This window comes from Hyaena hyaena, unplaced genomic scaffold (assembly GCF_003009895.1).
Source record: "Hyaena hyaena isolate Hyena2069 unplaced genomic scaffold, ASM300989v1 scaffold_3, whole genome shotgun sequence".
NCBI lineage: Eukaryota > Metazoa > Chordata > Mammalia > Carnivora > Hyaenidae > Hyaena > Hyaena hyaena.
Window position 1 is genome coordinate 8292266 of NW_024080635.1, and position 19906 is coordinate 8312171.

A 19906-nucleotide genomic window follows, 5' to 3' on the forward strand; every position below is an offset into this window, starting at 1 on the left:
AGTGGGGCACCTGGAGTGGAGCACCTGGCACACAGGGGCAGGCCGCTTCCTGCTGCTGTGATCACCTGCGCCACGGTGGGCTTCCCCAAGAGCGGGCCTGGGAGTGAGCCACGAGCCTGCTTGGCCTCCAGGGGTATAGACCTGCCTGGACCCTTGCAAACCAAATTGGCATCAGCATGAGAGTTTCCAGTCACCCCTGTGTGGTCCTGGCAGCTGGTCCTAGAGAAAGCGCTTGCAGTTATGGCTTTCACTTTTCTGGAAATTTTTTTTCTTTTTTTTTTTTTTTCTTTTTACCAGTAGGCTCCATGCCCAGTGTGGGGCTTGAACTCACGACCCCGAGATTAAGAGTCATATGTTCTACCAACTGAGCCAGCCAGGCGCCCTTCTGGAAATTTCTGGATTAAATAAGAACAAAACCCTACCAAGCAGACACCTCCCTTCTTTAAGCGTTATTGCTTTACTCAATTTTTTTTTTTCCAAATTTGATAGAAAACTCTTTTGTAAATTTTCTTCTGTCAGAGAGTTAAAGGCTGGAAGCCAGGGTTCAAGTCCTGCCTCGGTCGGGCCAGCCCTATCCCTCTCTGCGTCCAGGGGCCAGGACAGGGGCCCCCCGACATTGGTGGCTCTGCTGGAGAATGCCGGCGGCCTGGGCAACTGGCCTTCCCACTAGTAACACTGTCTTTCTCTCTCACGCACCTCACAGCCACGTACAAGCCACAACTCCCTGGAAAGCAGTCCTTTCTGTACAATGAGGACAACAAATGGATTCCAGTGCTGTAGGGACCGCACACAAGCTCGGGGAGCGCCCTGGCCACCGGCGGCCCCGCCCAGGCTCCCCAGGACGCTCTTTCGGAGAATGCCCATCTCGTGCGTGGCAGACAGCGAGCCGGAGGGCAGCTCCCCCACACCCCCTTGGCGCCCGGCCTTTGTCTTTGTCTGGAGCTGCCCCCTGGAGATCAGACGCCCACCTCCTCTGCCTCCTGCGGGTTCCTGAGCGGAAATGAGGAGCGGACAGAGCCTCCCTTGGTTACCTGTCACGCCCCTGGCCGTGCTGGGTCCCATAGGCCTCCCCACCGACGTGAGGGTCTCCTGAAGCTCAGACTCAAGGGAGAAGGTGGCCCTTGGCAGATTCCCCTTCTAGAAGCCTGACGCCGGGCCAGCTCGAGGTCCAGAGAGCACCTACACTCCCATCCCTAGCCCCTGACTTCTGGGAGCCGGGAAGGCCCAGAGGCGCTTGCCTTGTGACAGACTTGAGGAGGTGCCTGGGCCCGGGACCCCCCGCTAAGCCTGCGTATCTCACCTTCAGGAAGAGCGTGACACCAGTCACCGTGGTCACTTGCGCTCGGTACCCACCTTCAGGAGAGGCCACCGCATCCATTTAGTGGCCCAGTGTTCGATGGCACGTGTGGGCACGTGACTGCTAGGACCGGAGCCCTGGGAACAGCTTTCTGAGGGGCAGGGAGGCTGTGCACTGCTTAGTGCCTACGGGTTCCTTCTTTTCCTGGGACTCTCCTATAGCCAGGCCCGGCCTCCATCTCCTCCCCAGGCCTCTTGCTCAAGTTTGACGCAGTCTTTAATGGGTCTCTTCTGGCCTGCCAAATCCGTTTCCCCTCGGCAAGAGGAAGAGATTCCCAAAGAACCAAGGAGAAACAGAAGAAGCCACACGTCACCTCCTTTCCCAGATATTGATGTTGTCGTTCACTTCTGCAAGTGGAAGGCGCTCACGTAGCCCCCTTCATGCTCCCCACAGGGTACAGGCCCTCTCTCCCGGGGCCCCTCCTCTGACTTTGCTCTGTGACCAGAGAGAGAATGGCCTTCCTGTCAGGATGGCCGCTGACTGGCTCTCCCTGTGGGGAGGGGTGGGGGAGGGAGAGGGAGGGAGAAGGATGGAATACCATATCCAATTAAACTGAATTCTTGCATCTCACCAAAGCTGGCCTTTTTGTAGACCTCCGATTCCCTCAAGTGCTCACTGCTTTGGGATAGGTGGCGGGGGGGGGGGCGGGGTGCGGAGCACCTTGTGAAGAGCAATGCAAGGCTGGACCTCGAGGTAGGACACCTCGTGCCCCAGGCTTGTCAGGTCCATAGCTTCTTTTCCAAGGTAAAGAGTTGGGTTTGAATTCCGGGGCTCAAGGGCAACTCTTGCAGGGGCTGGGCAGGCAGCGCATGGAGCCAAACAGTGGGGCCCAGGGGTGGGGTGTGGGCACCGAGGCCTCTGGTCTAAAGGGGCATCTGACAGGGCTCCAGACCACTGCTGCCAGACCTGCCCATTTTCGACAGAATCTTGGAAATATTTAAAATGTGAGCTCTCGGGCACCCGGGTGGCTCAGTCAGTTAAGTGTCTGACTTCGGCTCTGGTCATGATCTCACAGTTTGTGGTTCGAGCCCCGCATCGGGCTTTGTGCTGACAGCTCAGAGCCTGGAGCCTGCCCAGGATTCTGTGTCTTCCTCTCTCTCTGCTCCTCAACCCCCTCATTATCTCTCTCTCAAAAAAAAAAAAAATAATAATAATAATTTTAAAAAATGTGAGCTCTCCTGATTTGAGATGTTGACAGCTTTACCGCAACTTCAAAGTGTTTGCTGGGGCTACAGGAAACTTCTACAGGCTTTCCACTGGGTGCTAGAAGTTCTGGAAGACCCTTTCAAAGTTGTACCTTTCTTTGACCGCAGACTCTTGACAATGGGGCCAGATCCCAGCGCCTTGGTTTATAGCAGACAGTTGGGCTAGAAGCAGCCACCCTTGGGGTCTCTGTGGGCACTGGGGTCTCTGTGGGCCTTGGGGTCCCTGTGGGGAAACGCAGGGGAAAGCAAGACAGGCCTCTCCTCCCTTTGGGCAGCTGCGCTGAGCCCCGGCAGGTAAACCCCATCTCTCCAGAGGAGCCCCTTCCAAGTGGGATCAGGAAAGAGGGGGCTCTGAGAAAAAATGGCGGGGCTGTTCTTGGCCAGTCCGAATCTGTGTTCTGTGGAAGACATGATTGGAGGTGAGGCCCTAAGCTCAGAGGGTCTGTCCTGACCACATCTAGTCTCTCTAAAGGTGTCGTTTGCTGCTCACAGCGCTACCTAGGCCAGCGATTCTCAAACCCTGGCTGTATGTTATGATCACGTGGGAGCTATTCCAGAGGCAGCCCTGCCCAGGCCCCAACTCTCAGCGTTCTGGTTTGACTGATCTAAGGTAGAATCTGGGCAGGGGCATCGGTATCTTTTTATTTTTTAATTTATGTTCATTTTTGTGTGAGAGAGAGAGACAGTGTGCAAGCAGGGGAGGGGTGGAGAGAGAGACACACACAGAATCTGAAGCAGGCTCCAGGCTCTGAGCTGTCAGCACAGAGCCTGATGTGGGGCTCAAACCCAAGAACCGTGAGATCATGACCTGAGCCAAAGTCGTATGCTTAACTGACTGAGCCACCCAGGCACACCTCATTTTTTTAAATTGAGATATAATTGACCTATAATATTGTGTTAGTTGTGGGTATAAGCACTTCTAACAAGGTCTCGGGCGATGCCGATGCTCTGGTCCGTGGATCACACTTAGCGTGGCCAGGGTCTCATAAACGCACTTTGACTGCTTAGCTCTGGCCATTTGTTGGTCCATCTGCCGTTTGCCTATTTCCCCCTCCTCCCTCCTTCCCTCTCTCCCTTTCTTCTCATTCCCTCACTTATTCATTCATTCCCTTCCCCCTGTCACTGGCAACTTGTCATCTTAGGGGAAAGCTACCAGGCAGGGAATGCCCTCCCCACTGGCTAACGGCCACCTTTCCAAAGTGACTCTCATTTGGCAAGGACTTACCTTCATTCCTTCCCCCTTTTACTCTTTGGAGCAAGAGGCGGTCCTAGAATGGCAGCTGTCAGGCTCAGGGGCTGCCCTTGTCCCCTGACTTCTCTGGGGGCAGGGCTGCAGTTCCTCAAGCTCTCCAGGTCCAAATGGCCTTTCTAGGCATTGACCTAGACCGCCCTGGTCTCACCGTGTGGTGGCTTCGCTGAGGCAGCTGGATGCGTGGCGGGGGTGGAGCTGCCAGGCTCCCTTCCTGAACACCGCAGCAGGTGATGCAGGATCCTGACTCCTCGTGGGTAATTCAGCCAGACACCGCCAGATGAAAAAGGCTTCAGGTTCAAGGCCTGTATACTTATGGCCTCTCTAGAGCAGTGATTCTCGACCTTGACTACAAATTGTAATCACGGGGGTGGCTGGAGTGGTGCTTTAAAAAGCACCAATCTGAGGTCTGGGTCCACCCCCAGAAGTTCTGATTTAAATGCTCCAGGGTGGGGTCTGGGCAGTGGGACGAAGGATAAAAGCTGCTCAGGTGATGCCAGGGTGGAGGCCAAGGTTGAGAAGCACCAGCTGCCAGCTTCCCAGCCTGCCTGCAGGAGCGGAGCCGGCAGGAGGCTCGAAGAAAGGAAACGAACGGATGCAGGGAGCTCTCGGTGCTCTAAAGAGGATAGTTACAAGTGACCCATGTAGACCCATGCCCCTCATTTCAGAGCTAAAGAAACCGAGGCCCAGAGGTGGTAGGTAATGTGCTAGGAAGCTGGCGAAGGAGGAAAGGAAGGAAACGCAGATTTGTCATTTGTTCCCTAGAGGAAATAAAGGCCTTGATTTGTAGCAGTCGTCAATGTCTGTGGTGTAAATATCCCTTCCCCAACGTTCGCGGCCCCTGGGAGCCACTGAGTCACCTGTGGGGGAGAAGGGTGTGCCCAGAGCGTGGGGGCAGGAGAACTCCAGTCACGTGGCTCCCAGCCTCGGGCTGTGCCCATCGTGCCAGCAGTGAGGGCCTTGGCCAGGCCCTGTGGCTTTTCCCAGGACTTGCTCATCTCTAGTCAGTGGTCCTAGGGCCATGCCCTTCAGCCTGTGGGACAGCGGGGTCACAGATCTCGCCATGAGGCTTCCCCGGGGCCCCTCTGCTTCGCCGTGCCCAGCACTCACTGCCAGCCTTCGAGTCCAGGTAAACCCACCCGCGGGACAGAGAAGGAGGCAGGCTGAATCTGCTTTCACCCTCTTTCCGGAAGACTTCCACCAAAGGAACAACCGTAGCATTTGAAGTAATACAGAGGTGGGATTTTATTACTAAATACCATGTGAGTATACAAAATGAATAATTGAATAACAGCTAAAAAAAAATAGTCCAAGAATGTGAAATACACATTTTTTGAAATGATAAAAATGCATCCATGAAAAATATAAAATGTTGCATATATATACAATATATACTTATATATATATATAACATACATGAAAATTGTAAATAAGAAATGTGTACATTGGTGAACAGGCATGGAGGTTATTTTATACAGCAGCCACTGTATTCCAATCAATCAGCTCTGTTATTTACAACTTGGATTGAGGAAATCCATGAAACAGAGGAGTTTCCACTATGGTAACATTTAAAAACTGTTTGCATTGAAAATCAAAAGAGTTTTCAAGTTAATTGCCCAAAGGGTAAGGGATCCTCGGTCTGGAAGTTGATGGAAGAGCCAAGAACAGAAGCTGGACAAGGGTCAAGCCAGCTTTGGGGAAGAGGGTCCACTTCCACCATCTGAATGGCCAACCAGGAGATGGACCAAATGCACGGGGTTCAGAGAAGGAGACTGGCTATGGGAACGTTGGCCAGGACGACATGGTTTCTGGTCGGGCAGGTGCAGGCAGGAAGTCCAGAGTCGATTCAAGCATGAGATGGGGTCCAGGTCGGGACACCCCCAGGTCCCCTCATGACCTTGGCATCTGCTCCTTTCCTGACCTTGGCATCTGCGGGTCTGTGATGGGAGAGTCTCTTTTCTCAGGGAGGGCGTTCAAGTAACAGCACTGGGGCATGAGGAGAGGTCATGTGTGGCACGGGGCCGCTTCCCAGGGGGCTCCTTGCCCGGAGCCTGCCCCAAGGGGTCCGAGGGTGCAGAGGCTTGGGCCTTACAGCTCCTTAAGGATGATCTGAATCTTTCCGTCCAGCTCCCCCATGTCCAGCAGGAAGGCGACATGGTTGCTGTAGTGCTGAATGATGTTGTTGTCCATGTTGACCAAGATTCTGGAAGAGAAGAAGGGATGCGTCTAGAATGTGGCAGATCCCTTGTTTTCAGGGCTTCTGGGTGGCAAGGATGACAGCCTCCCCAAGTGGCCAAGCCACACCTCCAACGTGGCCGCTACTGTGCCGGTCTGCCTCTCCTAATACGCACTAGTGTGGACACTTCGAGCAGCTGGCGTGAGGCGTGTGGAAGGTGCGGTGCTCCTTAGTCACCAGGCCAGACTGAAGACGTGGACACAGTGAGAGTTCGAGCACAAGAGGTGTGGTGGGTGGACCAGCGTGGTTTGGGGTCAGTAGGAGGCTGCGGTGTGCCACTTGGGTGTGCCTGCCTGAGCCAGAGGCAGGTGCCACATGAGTCCCCTGTCCGTTCCACCCCCAGGAAGCTGAAATCTCGCAGATGGTACAAGAGACCTGAGGGGCTGGGTCCTCTCTCCCCACACTCTCAGGCAGGGACCTGGGCCAACCTGCGCGGGACAAAGCCTCCGTGCTGTGGCCGCCCGCACAGGCTCGAAGCCACAGGGTCCCCTCTAGCTGCTGCCGCCCTGATGGAGAGCCCAGCAAGATGTGACCTGACCTGACCACGTCAGCTTCCCTTTGTAATGGGATTGGGTGTGTCTTTCCCTCCATTCATCCATCTCCCCCACTAGCATTTGGCAAGGCCACTCCACGGGCAGGGCCCTGCTCCAAACGAAAGCAAGGGCCACCCAGAGGCCCGAGACCCTGCCCTCCAGGAATTTAGAATCTAGTAGGGCCTGAGAAAATGAATCTATATAACCCTATTACTCCAGGTGGTAGACAGGGAAACTGAGGCTCAAAGAAGTAGCATCATTTGCCGGGGGTCGCACAGGTAATAGCTGGCAGAACTGGGACTTGAACCCAGACTTTGGTCTCTTTCCACTGTACCATTTTTTTTAGAGAGAAAAATAAACAACCTTCTGAGTAGAAGTTAGAAAGTCGCATATATAAGGAAGGCAGAATCCAGGGCTGGGGGGGTTTAGATGATTGCAAGGTTATTTCAAGTGGGGTGGGAGTCAGGGACTGAGGATCTCAGACTGCTGCTCCCGGCCAGTAGTCGGTTTTCCAGGGGAAGCTCCAGGGAGGCAGTAGCCTCGACCCCGCCGCCCCCCCCACTGTCTGTGGGTCCAGAGGATGGAGACCGGACAGAGGCAGTGGGTCCAAGCCTATGGCCATCTCTGCAGAGGCTGCCACTTCCAGGAAGGAGATCTGGGTTCAGGCTCCCAAGCTGGGGTGCTGACTGCCTGTGTCTCATGACAGGGCCCCACTTCCTCAGCTCCTGTCAGCCATTCCTGCCTCTCACAGAGGAATCCCCTCTGGGGGCTGCGGGCTGGGAACAGGCCGGAGGGGGCTGGGGCCGGGCCAGAGTGGGGTTGTGTGTTTGTTTGGGAGAGTGGTATTTCCTAGGGGCCCCTAGGTGCCAGACACCGTGTGCCTCACGCGCGTGAACTTGAAGGCTGCTTCCCACCCACTCCCGCGCCGGGCTCCCTGCAGGCCCTGAGCACACACCTACACACAAGGGATCCCAGACAAGCCCTCAGACCCCCTCCCTTCAGAGGTCGGTGACAACTGGGCCCTAGAGGCAGGACCTCTTGGGAACCACTGTCCCAGGACGTGGGCCCCTTGTCACTTGCCAGTTTCTGGCTGTCCTCTGTCCTGGTTCCCTGAAATGCTTGGCCAGCTGCCAGCCAAACAATGTATTTGTTAATCTTTCAATCACTCGGTGGTGCTTGTAAAGCTGATTGTATCTACCTTTGTCCAGAGGACTCTCGGGAGGGTTCTGTGAAAATAAACTAGGCCATTGACTAGAGTTTTCTGTTCCTCGGAGGAGGTGAGTCTGACGCTGAGGGAGGGGCAAATGGGCCTGGCATCTCCTCTTCCCAAAGGGTTTTTGTGGACTCTTCTCATTTAAGCATCTCAGATGATGCTAGACCTGAAGTTCTCAGGGTTGGGGTTGTGTGCGGGGTGTAGGGTGCTTCTGAAGGGCCGCCGAGGGACCCCCTGGGCGATGGCATTGGGCAAACACAAGGCCTGGCCATGTGTTTGCACATCGCTTCGTGGTTAGAGGAACAAGCAAGAGGCAAGAGAAAATAATAGGAGCAGGCACAGGCTGTAGACAGGCTGCGATTCCTTCTCCTGGTTACCAGCTCTGTGACCCTGGGACTACTCTGAACCTCAGTTTCCTCATCTGTAAAATTACAGATAATCATACCAAACTATGCCTGGGACTGACTGCACCCAGCGCCTGGCGCACAGGAAGTGCTGCACGCATGGAAGCTATTGTAATTAGGACTTAAATTGCTGACTGGGGCCAAAGGGAAAGACAACTCTACCGCGGAGGCTGGGGCACCCTCGCCTGCATACTCCCACCCCCAAATCGCACAAACACATTTCCTTGCCCCTCGCCACGGCCTGCAGCGGGATCCGTCAGGGAGGCTGGTGGCCAGGCGGGGCTGCTGCCAGGGGGCATGGGCACCATCACTGGGGGTAGGGGGGAGTGGGGCTGGGCTTGTCTGGGCAGAGCCGAGCATGCCCTCTGTTAGAGGTGGACTGCGTTCCAGAGAGCATGAGAGCCCCAATTTGAAAACGAAACTTGGAAGAAAAAAGGCACACAAAACACCCTAAACACTCGTGCAACCAAAACCCCACAGATCCTTCTCCAGGGGCTGCAGGAGCGCACACTTCCCCCCCGCCCCCCGCCCCTCGCCCCCCGCCCTGCAAGGCGAGGCTGGCTGGGAACCAAAGAGGAGGGAGGGCGAGAGGCCAACCCTTGGGCCTGACTGGTTGGAGCCTCAGCCTGAGAACAAAACCTGCCTGGCTTTGCAGAGCCTTCTAAGAAGGAGACAGTAGCCACGGGGCAATGCCCAAGCACCTTCCAGGGGCCACTAGCAGGTGTAGCTGGGGCTATGCCGTCCAGAGCAAGAGGCTGGGGTCTGAGCAGAGGGCAGAGGCTGGGATTGGGTCCTCTGGGCAGGGAACGGCACTGACAAATCCTCACTGCCCGTGGGCCCCAAGCTGGGCAGGGGCAGGGCCTTGGTTCACACAGGCTGTGAAGGTCCAGCTCACTGGCTCTAACCACGGGACCCAAACCTGGGAGGTCATTCACCACGTGGCCCTCCATCTCCCCCAACTAAGGGATCTCCCGGGCAGACAGCAAAGGGTGCTGGGAACATACGGAAGGTGCTGCACTGCCCGACCCTCTGCAGGGTAAAGCTTTACTCCCTGCTGCCTTATCCAGACTGAAGGGGGAGGCCTGTGGAGCACCCCTCGGCGGGGGGGACCCTCAAACCCACACCTAATCACTACACCCTTTCCAGACTCATTGGCAGATATGCCCTTCTCGGGCCCCCTGACTCGGACTGTAGCCACATTGCTGGGCCCTTCTGCCTCTGTGCCTTTCCTCTGCTGCTCCTGCCCTTGATATTGCTTATCACCTGAGCCTCAATTTCCCCCTGTGAAGCGTGGGAAATGGGCGTCTACCTCACAGTGTGGCTGCGAGAGCTAAGTGAGCTATGCTTGGCCCAGTACCTGGCACACAGTGGGGGGGGTCAAGTGAATGGTGGTCACTATTTTCATCCTTATAATCAAATGACTCGGCTATCCAGTGGCCTTGGGCCTTGGACTTGGGTCTTCAGATCTTTGAGCCTGCACTGCCTCCACCTGTGGTCTGGGCCTTCCGTCATTCTGCCACTCCTTTCCTTGCCGGTGGTGTTCAATGTCTGGTCTCTGCAGGTGGCCTTGCCTGACTGGGGGCTTTCCACCCAACCCCAAGCCAAGTACAGATGCTGCTTGGCACGTGACAACATTTTTAGAGAGCAAGGGCAGGGGCTCCCAAGTGGCTCAGTCAGTTGAGTGTCAGACTCTCGGTTTCGGCTCAGGTCATGCTCTCACAGTTCATGGGTTGGAGCCCTGAGTCAGGCTCTGCACTGACAGTGTGGAGCCTGCTTGGGATTCTCCCTCTCTGTCTGCCCCTCCCCTACTCACACGAATTCTCTCTCTCACAAACAAATATTTAAAAATAAAATAAAATAAAATAAGAGGAAAGGGGCAGCACGGGGGGAATGGGGAGGGGGGCTGTTACAAGACTTACCCACGCTTACATTTCTTGTAGACTTTGTAAATGTTCTCTTCAGGGAGCCCATACTTCTCAGAGATCTGGAAGAAGAGTAGGGGATGTGTTATCTGTTGCCCAAACTGGATCTATTCCAGCCTTTTACACTAGGACTTTTTATTTCCTGACTAGGAACGTAATACATACATCCAGACTGTGAAAAATACAGAGAAGACGATTTCAGTGGGCCATAATCCTGTTTCTCAGAGATAAACGCTACCAACATGTGGGTGTACTCTTTCCCACCTTCTGACCGCGTGTACAGATCTACGGTCCCCACAGACAGCCTCAGAGAGCTGTCGGTAGTGAACACTGCACGTGACAAGCCTCCCGCACCACAGCACACTCCTGACAAACTGCATGTTTGGTGGCCGTAAAACATCGCAAAGGGCACCCACCAGGTCCCCAACCTTCGGCAGTAGTCAGAACCACACTGTTCCAGGGGTTCCACTCACCAGCCACCGACGTGGGAGACAGTCATCGCGCCTGCCTCACGGGGGTGTTCCCGTGGCTAAGCTGGCCCGGGTAGAGCACCGGGGTCACTTGCTGGCAGGCAGAAGACCTCCATAAGTGCTCACTTGTCCTTCTAGAAAGGGAGCGGTGGGGTCGCTCCTGCCCTGTTGTGAGGGGGGGTCATCCAGATGCTGCCCCCTTCTAGGCAGGAATTACTAACCCCACTGGGTGGGTGAGGATGCTGAGCTCGCCCCAGGTTTCCTGCCCCTTCACAACTGCCACAACCCAAATCACAGACGCTCGTTCTGCGGATGAAGGGCCTGCGAGCCCGTGAGCGTGCCTGTGAGAGCCAGCCCACTTCTCCCAGGGCACCGGAAGTTTCCTCCAGGGCAGACAGCTCTGGTCTGGCCCCAGCTCTACCATCTGGACTGCAGACTGAGCAAAGTCACCTTACTTAGCAGCACCTCAGCCTCCTTATTGGCGAAATGGGCACAATAACGGGGTGTGCACACAGTGCGGTTCTGCACAGGGACCGGGAAGGCTACGCGGGGGGCCCAGTGCGGGGCCTGTGCCCTGGTGAGCGGCTCAGTCAGACGTTGCTTTGCTGTCCGCTAGTACTGGCTGCGGCGAGCCTCCGACCAAGGGCTTCAGACATGTTGTCTCTGGGCCGTTGAGGACGAGGGTCAGGTTTGGCTCCTCAGTTATTCTCTGCCCTGATGGAGATCCCTCCAGCCCAGAAAAGTTCTTAGACTATTTATTTTAATGGCTATAAGGCTGGAAGCTTCCAGGAGGCAGATCTCAGTTCCCTCTAAAGGATTGAGGTATTTTCTAACCACAAGCTGTACAAAGACAGCACAGGCTGCCCCATGTGGTGGTGAGCTCTCCATCCCTGGAAGTATACAAGTCAAGAGCAGGTACCCACTTGGAAGAGCTACTGGGGAGAGAGCTCAAATACCAGATGGGGACCCTTTTAGGTACCGTCCAACCAAAGATTCTGAGTCAATATTCAAGTGACATTAATGGCCTTTTGTGAGCCCGACTCTTGGGGGCTGGTGCTCACCAAGCAGGGCAGGTGGTGCGTGAGGGGACCAGGAAGGTAGAGCAGAGTGGGGAGAGCTGGGGCTGGAGGGCAGCTCGGTCATTTCTGGTCACTTTGGCCAGTCGCCTGACCCCTGGCAGGCTGTTTCCTTGTGGGAAATGAAGAGACAATAATAGTACCCACTTCTCGGGGTTGTTAGGAGAATGTGGTGAGCCAGCAAGCGCACAGTGGGCCTCCAGTAAAAGGAAGCTGGTGCTATGATTAGATTCATTTTCCCCTCTCGGCCTGGCATCTGTGTGGTTGAACCTTTAGGCACAGCCGGCCCCGGTGGAGGCTTGTGTTGGCCTGGTTTTTAGCGGAGCCACAAAGCTGCTGTGGGTTTCATCCACAGCTCTTTCGCCTGCTCTCTGGCTGTTTGGGGGGTTGGGGAAGGTCTCCTTGCCCAGACAGCACCTTTAGCCTCCCCGGCCAGCACCCCCCAGCCAACCACAGGCGAGAGGAATGAGGCCCCCTGGAAAAGAAAAAAAGAGTGTCTCTGGGGCCTGGCCTTTTTGGGTTTCACTCCCATTAAAACAGAAACAGGTTTGCAAAGCCAACAAAAAGCCCTGGCCTGTCAGACAGCAGCCATCAGATTAGGGAGGATTTATGGTGTGTGTGCCTCCCGGGTGGAGCCCGGACCTGGCTGGGAGATAACATCACACAGGCACAGCCCCCCACCACCCCACCCAGCCAGGCCTGCAGGTCCCCCCCCGCCCCCCCGAAACAGGGTGGGACAGGTGGACCATCAGAAAGCCAGGGTTCTAGCATATTCCTTCTCAGAGACTTCCTGTGGGAAATCAGAACAGTGTAGTGAAGAGCGGGGACAGGAACTCAGAGTGGGGTCCGGCCAGGGCTGGGTGGGGTCACGGGGCCTCTTACCGCGTTCCTCAGCCCCTTCAGATCCGGTGTCTTCAACATGAGGGCGTCAAACACCTCCTCGGTCTCCCTCCGCACGTACAATAGAACTGAGAGGCAAAGGGGTGGCTTTTAGTGGCAAGGGGAGGATCAATGAGCCTGGGAATACCGCACGGGACGGGGGAATCTTCGAAAATATTATTCCAAATGGGACATTGATTTCCGCAGCAAAGGCAAATCCTCGCTGAGGGCTGGTGCCCAGCTGGGAAACCCCACGGGCTCTGCGGGTCCCCCTCAGACTGTGCTGATCTGGGCAGGTTCTAATCCCTGCTCTACCACCTGCTGGCCAGACAACCTTGAGGAAGATATTTTTACATCACTGAGCCTCACTTTATCCAGATGGGAAATAGAGGTGGCTCCACCCCCTATTCCACAGAGTGGCTGGGGAATTAGTGACATGACATTTTAAACACCAAGTGTGGTTCGAGGCTCAATTCAAGGTTGCCAGAAGCTTTTGATCTTAGCTGCTGGCTGGCTTCTTCTTGATGATCAGCTATGGCCCCCAGAGGTTTGGGCACATCTCCCCCCCAAGAAGTTACAGATTTAGGGCTGTTAGGTATGGAAGCCCAACGCTGCTCCTGCCCCCAGGAGAGGGGGGGGCTCGCCCAACATAATGGACCTGCTGCCTCGGCCTGGCTGCTGTGGGAGGCCCAGCAAGGCCAGTGGAGGCAGAAGCCCTGCGGCTCCATGGGCAGCTCTCCAAGCACCCGGCCGGCCCTTCCCCCCACCCCACCCTCAAGTCTTGGCCCAACTCCAGCTCCAAAGTGCTCCTTGCACCCTCTCTGCAGGATGGATGCTGCCCCGGCTGCTGGACCAAGATGGGTGTTGGGGGCTTTGGGGAAGGCCTTGTGGGGGGCTGGGGGCCATGCGGGGGGCTCAGGGAACCAATTGGCCCCAGGGTGAGGGTACCTCTCTGAAGGTCGTCTTCCTTGGCCTTTTTGGAGGGCAGAGGCTCAAACTCCTCAGCGAAAGGTGAGCAGGTACGCTTCACAGGCAGCCTGGGGGGCGATGGGGGGGCTTGTGAGGAACCCACAGGGGTCCTGGGGCCTGGAGGGGCCCCAGACCTGTGGAGACCCCATGAGGGCAGACACAGTGCCAGTGGACAGCGGTGAAAGCAGTGGGTTCTGGAGTGGGGACGGCCTGGGTTCGAATCCCACTCACTAGCTGTGTGACTCGGGCTGGGTCTCTTAGTCCCTCGGTGTCCCCATCTATCTACCAAATGGAGTGACAACTAGGTAATGACAGCAATATTTCATAAAGTCGTGAGGCTGCAGGAGATCATGCAAACTGCTTTCAGAACAGTGTGTGACACGAGGCTGGGCCTCAGTAAACATGGACTCATTTCATCCTCACCGTATAGTTCTTTTTTCAGGAGAATCCACTTGGATGTGAAGCAGGGAGAGGCAGAAGGGTTGTGGGTTTGGAGTAAGACACACTTAGGTTCCAGCCTCCCTCTGCTATGTAAGAGCTGTGTGAGCCTGGCCAAGTCACTTCACCTCTCTGAACCCCTATTTCCTCATCCGTCAGGTAGAGTGATAACACCTGCTTGCCTGACTCCGGGGCTGCGGTGAGGTGAGGTGTGGAGGGAGGAAACGCACCCCTTGTTTGAGGGGGAAGACACTGATACCAACACAAAGGGGCTTTCTTACATCTGCTGTCCCTCTCACAGGGCCCTTCATCCCTGCCTCAACCCGGCTGGGCTGACAGAGGGGAGGAGGGGGCACTTCTGGGCGGGCGCCTCCCTCACCTCGAGTCAGGGAGGGGTGTGCGTGGACTCCCTCAGCCAGTCCTGGGGCGCTGTGGCCCCTCCTCATACTCCAAATCTGTGCTACCATCTCGGAGGCTTTTTCTTTCCCTTTTTTACAAGCAGGTGTCTCGCCAGAGATTCGCCAGCTTTTCACATAAAAAACCCCATAAAAACGCAGGCAGTTTCAGAGAGAAAGGAGTGTGAATGTAGCTTGGGGGTTGGGAGCAGAGGCCCATGGCTGCTTCCTCTGTGCCCAGGCCCTGGCTGGGGGAAGGGGGCAGCACAAGCAGCAGCAGACCAGGCAGTGGGGAGGTGGGGGGTAAGGCCCTTACCTGTTGGAGCTGCTCTGACCCACCGAGGGCACTGCCTGCAATGAAAAGACATTTTCCATCACATTCAGGCAGGAAGATGCGAGGGTCCCCCAACTATATGCTGGTGGCTCTCTGGGGGGAGGGACACAGTCTTTGTGGGGGTGGGGGGGGTGGGGGGATGCAGTTGCGATGCCTTTCCAGCCCATTCTGCCCAGATTAAGTCCTCTCAGATGAGCTGAGATCTTGAGCTGAAACAGAGCATCCAGCCCAAGTGGAAGGAGTCAGGGACTCAGTGAGCACTGGACTCAGTGAGCACTGGAGGTGTTGAAGGCCAGGGCTGACCCCATGAGCCCCCCCTGAGCCCCAGCGGCCCAGAAGGCCCAGGACTGCACACCACCATGCAAGGGCACCTGGGTAGTGGGAGCTGAGGCCCATGGGGAAAGGGGGTGAGGGGAAAGGCACTCTCCGGAGGGTTCCAGAGACTGTCATCACCTCCAGAGGTGAGTGCCTCCCTCCCCCAGGCTCACACTTGTGAGCACTGGTGCCTCCTCTGCCCCACAGAGCATCCGTCAGCCTGGCCACAGGGCCCTCAGTCCAGAGAGAGAGCGGTCATCTCCTGACTTGGGGCCACTGGCTGGGGAGAGAGGCTGGGGTGAGGCACCCACCTGACTGTGGAGCCGCAGAACTACTTCCGGGGCGGGGCAGGGACGGGAGGGGGTGGACCTGGGAAGCCTTTAAGTGAGTGCCACGGGTCATCAGAACCCGTTGCTCTTGGGGCTCCTGGGTGGCTGTCAGTTAAGCAGCTGGCTCTTGGTTTTGGCTCAGGGCATGAGTTCGAGCCCCGCGTCAGGCTCTGTGCTGACAGCTCGGAACCTGGAACCTGCTTCGGATTCTGTGTCTCCTTCTCTCTCTGCCCTTCCCCCACTCACGTTCCATCTCTCTCTCTCTCTCTCTCTCTCCTTCAAAAATAAATAAATATTAAAAAAAAAAAAAAAAAGGAAAAAAAAGAAAGAAAGAACTGCCTGCTCTTTCAGTTCCAGAATCTCTTGTTTGCGGTCCAGGCCCTGAGCACTTCTTGGACGGCAGGTGCCATTTCTGCAAACAGTCCCACCTCAATGGAGGGACCTCAATGAAGGAAACAAACTGTGTGACATGGAAGCAAACTATGAGAAGACAGGCTCTGGGGTCTCATTCTATCGCTGAGCTGTGGCGTGGCCTGATCCGGAATGTGGGGAGGACAGCAGCATCTGTCTCAAGGGACAGCTCACTGGCCTGGGAGGTGGTGCAGCTGGAGTCCTCAGGCGGGGTAGCTTCTAAAGCCGGGGTGCCAGCGTCCCCAGGCCGGCACTGCCACGTACCATGTGGTTTTGGTCTCTCTGCCTCAACGTCCAGCCCGTGGTCCCGGGAGGGTAACAGTATGGGCCCCATGGGGAGGTAGTGAGGGTTAGGGTGGCTGGTGCGTGGAGGTGTGACAGCAGCGCCTGGTGCCATGAGCACTCACAAGCGCTGCTGTGACCATCTCCATCCACGTGGTTTTGGCTTGGCTGCAATCTAATCTGGGGCTCGGAAATCAGGAACTGCCACGTGTAGCCCAAGCGTGAACGTTTTGATGCTTATGACATCCATTTCCTCTCTAAGCTTCTTCTCAGTAGAAAAGTTTACTAATGGTATATATGGATGAATGTGCATTTTTTAAATCCTCTGGGATCCAGTACAAGTATTTTCATGCTGCTGTTAAAAAAAAAAAGGGGGGCACCTCGAGGGGGTTCATTTGGTTAAGAGTCTGACTCTTGATCTCAGCTCAGATCATGATCTCACAGTTCAGGAGTTCAAGCCCCACATCAGCGTGGGACTCTTTTTCCCCTCTTTCTCTGCCCCTCCCCCACTTACTCTCTCTCTCAAAATAAATTAGTAAACTTAAATATGTATATACACATTGGGGCCTATAAACATCTAAATTGGCCCGGAGTGGCTGAGCAGGTTTCTCCCCGCTGGTCTGTGCTAACCAGACCCCACCCAGGGGCCGAGACCCTCTGTGGCCCAAGAGCCTCACCCCTCCGGGGCGCTGCAGGCTGGAGAAGTGCACGTTGGGGATGAACAGCACCGGTGGGGTCTCCAGGTCGGCCTCGGGCCGCAGGTAGGTGGTCTCATTGCCCCTGAAGCCAGACAGCAAACAGCCCTTGATGCCTGAAGGGAAGGAAGACAGTGCGTCTGAGGCCCCTCTGTTCCACATCCCCGGCCTCTGCCTTCCGTCTCCTTCTCCCTCTACCCCAGGCCAGGCTGGTCCCTGACTCATCACCACTGACCACTGCTGCTGGAGTCGGGGCACTTGACCTTCCTCCGGAACTGCTTCCGCTCATCATCCCGCATTTTCCTCTCTGCTCCCTGCCAGGAAGAGGGGACAGAGGGTCACCAAAGGTCTTGGGAGAGGGCTGGCTGCTTTTCGTCTTAAATCTGGGCCAGCCTTCCAGTGCTGCCAGCCTTCTAGAGCTGCCTTCTTTCCAAAGGGAGGCCAGAAGATTGGAAAATACCAGCTCCTGGATGACTCGGCCTGGCCCAGCTTTGTCCGAGGTCAGTAGAGGCCATGAGAGAGCAACATGTAGAGAGAGAGGAACAGAGAGAGAAACAGAGAAGAGGGAAGTGGGGTCAAAGAGGGATGAGAAGAAGAAAGAGATACGTGAGAGAGACAGGCATGGAAAGACAATGGAGAGATATTCATTGAGATCTAGAAAGAGATCTTCAGAAAGAGACAGACGACAGACAGAAGCGCAGAGAAACCGAGGGAAAGACAGACAATGACAGAGCACACAGAGAAGAGAGAGACACGCCTGGAGAGCAAGAAGTGGAGACAGACACCTCCCACGTGCCTGGAGGATGCATTCTGGGGGGGCCATCCCCCCTCCCTCCGGGCCCAGGAGAGGTCTGCCCACCAGCCACCTTGTCACAGAAGATCTTGATCTGACAGACGGCGCGGTGCACCAGACGCTCGGTGCCCGAGCCACAGTCATAGGTGTCGATCTGCAGGTTCAGGGGGACACCCTTCACCCCCTTCTGTGAGGAGAAGTCTGTGCTGAGGCAGTTGACGCCGATGAACACCTGGGGACACACAGGGGGGTAAACAGCCTGCACTGGCGGCTGGCCCTGCTGTCCCACGACTCCCTGCATAGTGAGCTGGGGAGCAGCACCCCTGGAAGGCACAGATGGACAGCCTTGTGCTCGGGGCAGCGTGCCAGCTTTCCCCAGGTGACACAGGGGTGCGTGGGGCCCCCAGCAGGCCTGGCACGTAGTGACCTGCTGCGGGGAAGGGGACAGTGGGGAGGGTGAAGCCTCAGCGCAACCAATGGCAGTTTGGGGTGGGTCTCGGCTGGGTGTGCCCTGGCAAGCTCACCTGGGGACCGTCTACCTGACTGACCCCTCCATGGGGTGCCGGGGCCAGACCCCACTCCAGACTGGCCATTGTTCTTTGGGTCATTTCCCCAGGAAAATGCACAGGTAGGGGCGGGGTATGGTGCCTGGGCAGGCCCCCTTCTTTCCTGGGCTGTGGGGGTCAGCCCCCCCACCCCATGCATGCCTGACATGCCTCCCCCTCAGCCCCCTTGGCCCTAATGCAGCTCCCACCCAGCTCACACCTGAGAAGACCGAGCCTGGGGGCTTAAGAGGCTGTGAGAAAATCCCAACCGAAACCCACCTCTCCCTTCCTACAAAACTCTTTCCCCACCTCCCTGAGCTGGAGGCCCAGCCCCTCCTCCCGGCCCCTGGCAGCTGCCTGAATAATAATAATCCCTCCCGCTTCAGCTCCCTTTTCTCCAGCAGCCTGGACAGCTCCACAAGGCACGTGGGGGACAGGACCTAGCTCCCACACTTGTCTGGGCCAGGGATGCTCTTGCCAGACCTGGACCCATCCCTGGACTGAGAGGGTAGGCCCGGCCCAAGGAGGCAAAGGGACGGGCCCAACGTCACCCAGCCCAAGGGTCGGCCGAGTGCCCTTTCCACAATGCCGGCTCTCCAAGCAGAAAACCAGGGCACAGAGAGGCCCGGAAGCACCCGGCAAGTTGGCCTTAGGCACCAAGTGGCTGGTATGAGAACATCACCGGAGGCTCCACGTTCAGGGCTCTCTGATGGGCGGGCACCGTGCCCGGCTCTCAGACGTGTGGGAGCCCGAGGAAGGAACCCCCACCACAGCCCCAGGAGGTGGCCCACCGCTCCCTCCTCACAGATGCGGGAAGCCAGCCTCATCTACCAGACTCCAAAGCAGGTCTGCTGCAACGCTGTCGGCCTGCAAGTCAGGGAAGCTGGTGACCTCAGTGGCTTGCTGTGTGACCTTGCATGAGGCTCACTTTTCCCATCTGGCGAATGGGTGGATCGGATTCACGACAGCAGCCACCACTTAGGCACCAGACTGCGCTGTACCTTTCACTTTGTCAGGGGACCCTCACGTCACCCTCTCAGCTGGTGCCACAACTGCACCCCTGTTACAGCAGAAGCTCTGGTCCAAGGTCACAGAGCTGGATGGCGCCTAGCCTTTCTGGCTGTACAGCCGGCGCTTCTCCGCCGCCACTCTGCGTCCTCCTCCCTGTGGGCGCCCTCGTCAGAGCAGCTGCCACAATCCCACGTCCCCACCTGGGGACTCCTGAGTGACCCAGGCCCGTCACTGCCGCGCACTGACCTTGGCCTCCTCGTTGACATTCCACACGAAGGACAGTGCGTTATAGGCCACCTCCTCAATGTGCTGCACGGTGTTGAAGTTTTCCTTGCAGTCAGCTGAAACGACAGGAGACCAGGAGAGTCAGGGGGGAAAGGGGTCTGGGGACACGGGGGGAGGTATTTGTATCCTCTCCCCCAAGAACCAACCTTCAGTCAGAGCGGTGGGGACAGGGGAGGGTGAGCGGAGGAGACTGACTGATTTTTGTGTCCTGAGATACAGATGCAAAAACCGAGGTCCACCCTGGGAAGCAGATTTGCCCAAACCCCACAGACAGTCCCTAACTTTGCCCTCGGGACTGTGGGGGGTTGGGCCGCAGTCCCCCGGACACAGCGCTGGGAGCACTGAGAGCCGCGAGCGGCCGTGGCCACACTAGTACAGGTGGTGCCCGCCCTGCGCATGTTGAACAAGTGGTGGAGCCACCACCGTTTGCAAACACGTCGGCACCGCGAGCCCTCGGGCACCTCACACTGGTGCTGTGTGCACTCCGTTTATACACGCAGAAAATGAAGCTCAGAGCAGTTTGGTCACTTGACCGGGGTCACACAGCTAAAAAAATAAAC

General features: G+C 56.5%; 2 protein-coding genes across 6 annotated transcripts in view; one reads left to right on the plus strand and one right to left on the minus strand.

The window, feature by feature from the left end:
• The window catches only part of STPG1 (sperm tail PG-rich repeat containing 1), a 53673-nt gene extending 51741 nt beyond the window's left edge, over positions 1 to 1932 (plus strand). For all 5 annotated transcript variants that reach the window (XM_039230671.1, XM_039230660.1, XM_039230653.1 and 2 more), the window contains one exon: positions 704 to 1932. In XM_039230671.1, the coding sequence (XP_039086602.1) occupies positions 704 to 780 (77 nt within the window). In that variant the 3' untranslated portion in view covers positions 781 to 1932. The remainder of the gene's footprint in view (positions 1 to 703) is intronic.
• A 3275-nt stretch (positions 1933 to 5207) lies between these two features.
• The window catches only part of GRHL3 (grainyhead like transcription factor 3), a 34300-nt gene continuing 19601 nt past the window's right edge, over positions 5208 to 19906 (minus strand). The window contains exons 8-16 of the mRNA XM_039232356.1: positions 19308 to 19402; positions 17579 to 17737; positions 16948 to 17026; positions 16695 to 16828; positions 14663 to 14697; positions 13493 to 13581; positions 12548 to 12633; positions 10117 to 10181; positions 5208 to 6014 (exon numbers count right to left, since the gene is read on the minus strand). Coding sequence (XP_039088287.1) covers positions 5900 to 6014; positions 10117 to 10181; positions 12548 to 12633; positions 13493 to 13581; positions 14663 to 14697; positions 16695 to 16828; positions 16948 to 17026; positions 17579 to 17737; positions 19308 to 19402 — 857 coding nt within the window. The 3' untranslated portion in view covers positions 5208 to 5899. The remainder of the gene's footprint in view (positions 6015 to 10116; positions 10182 to 12547; positions 12634 to 13492; positions 13582 to 14662; positions 14698 to 16694; positions 16829 to 16947; positions 17027 to 17578; positions 17738 to 19307; positions 19403 to 19906) is intronic.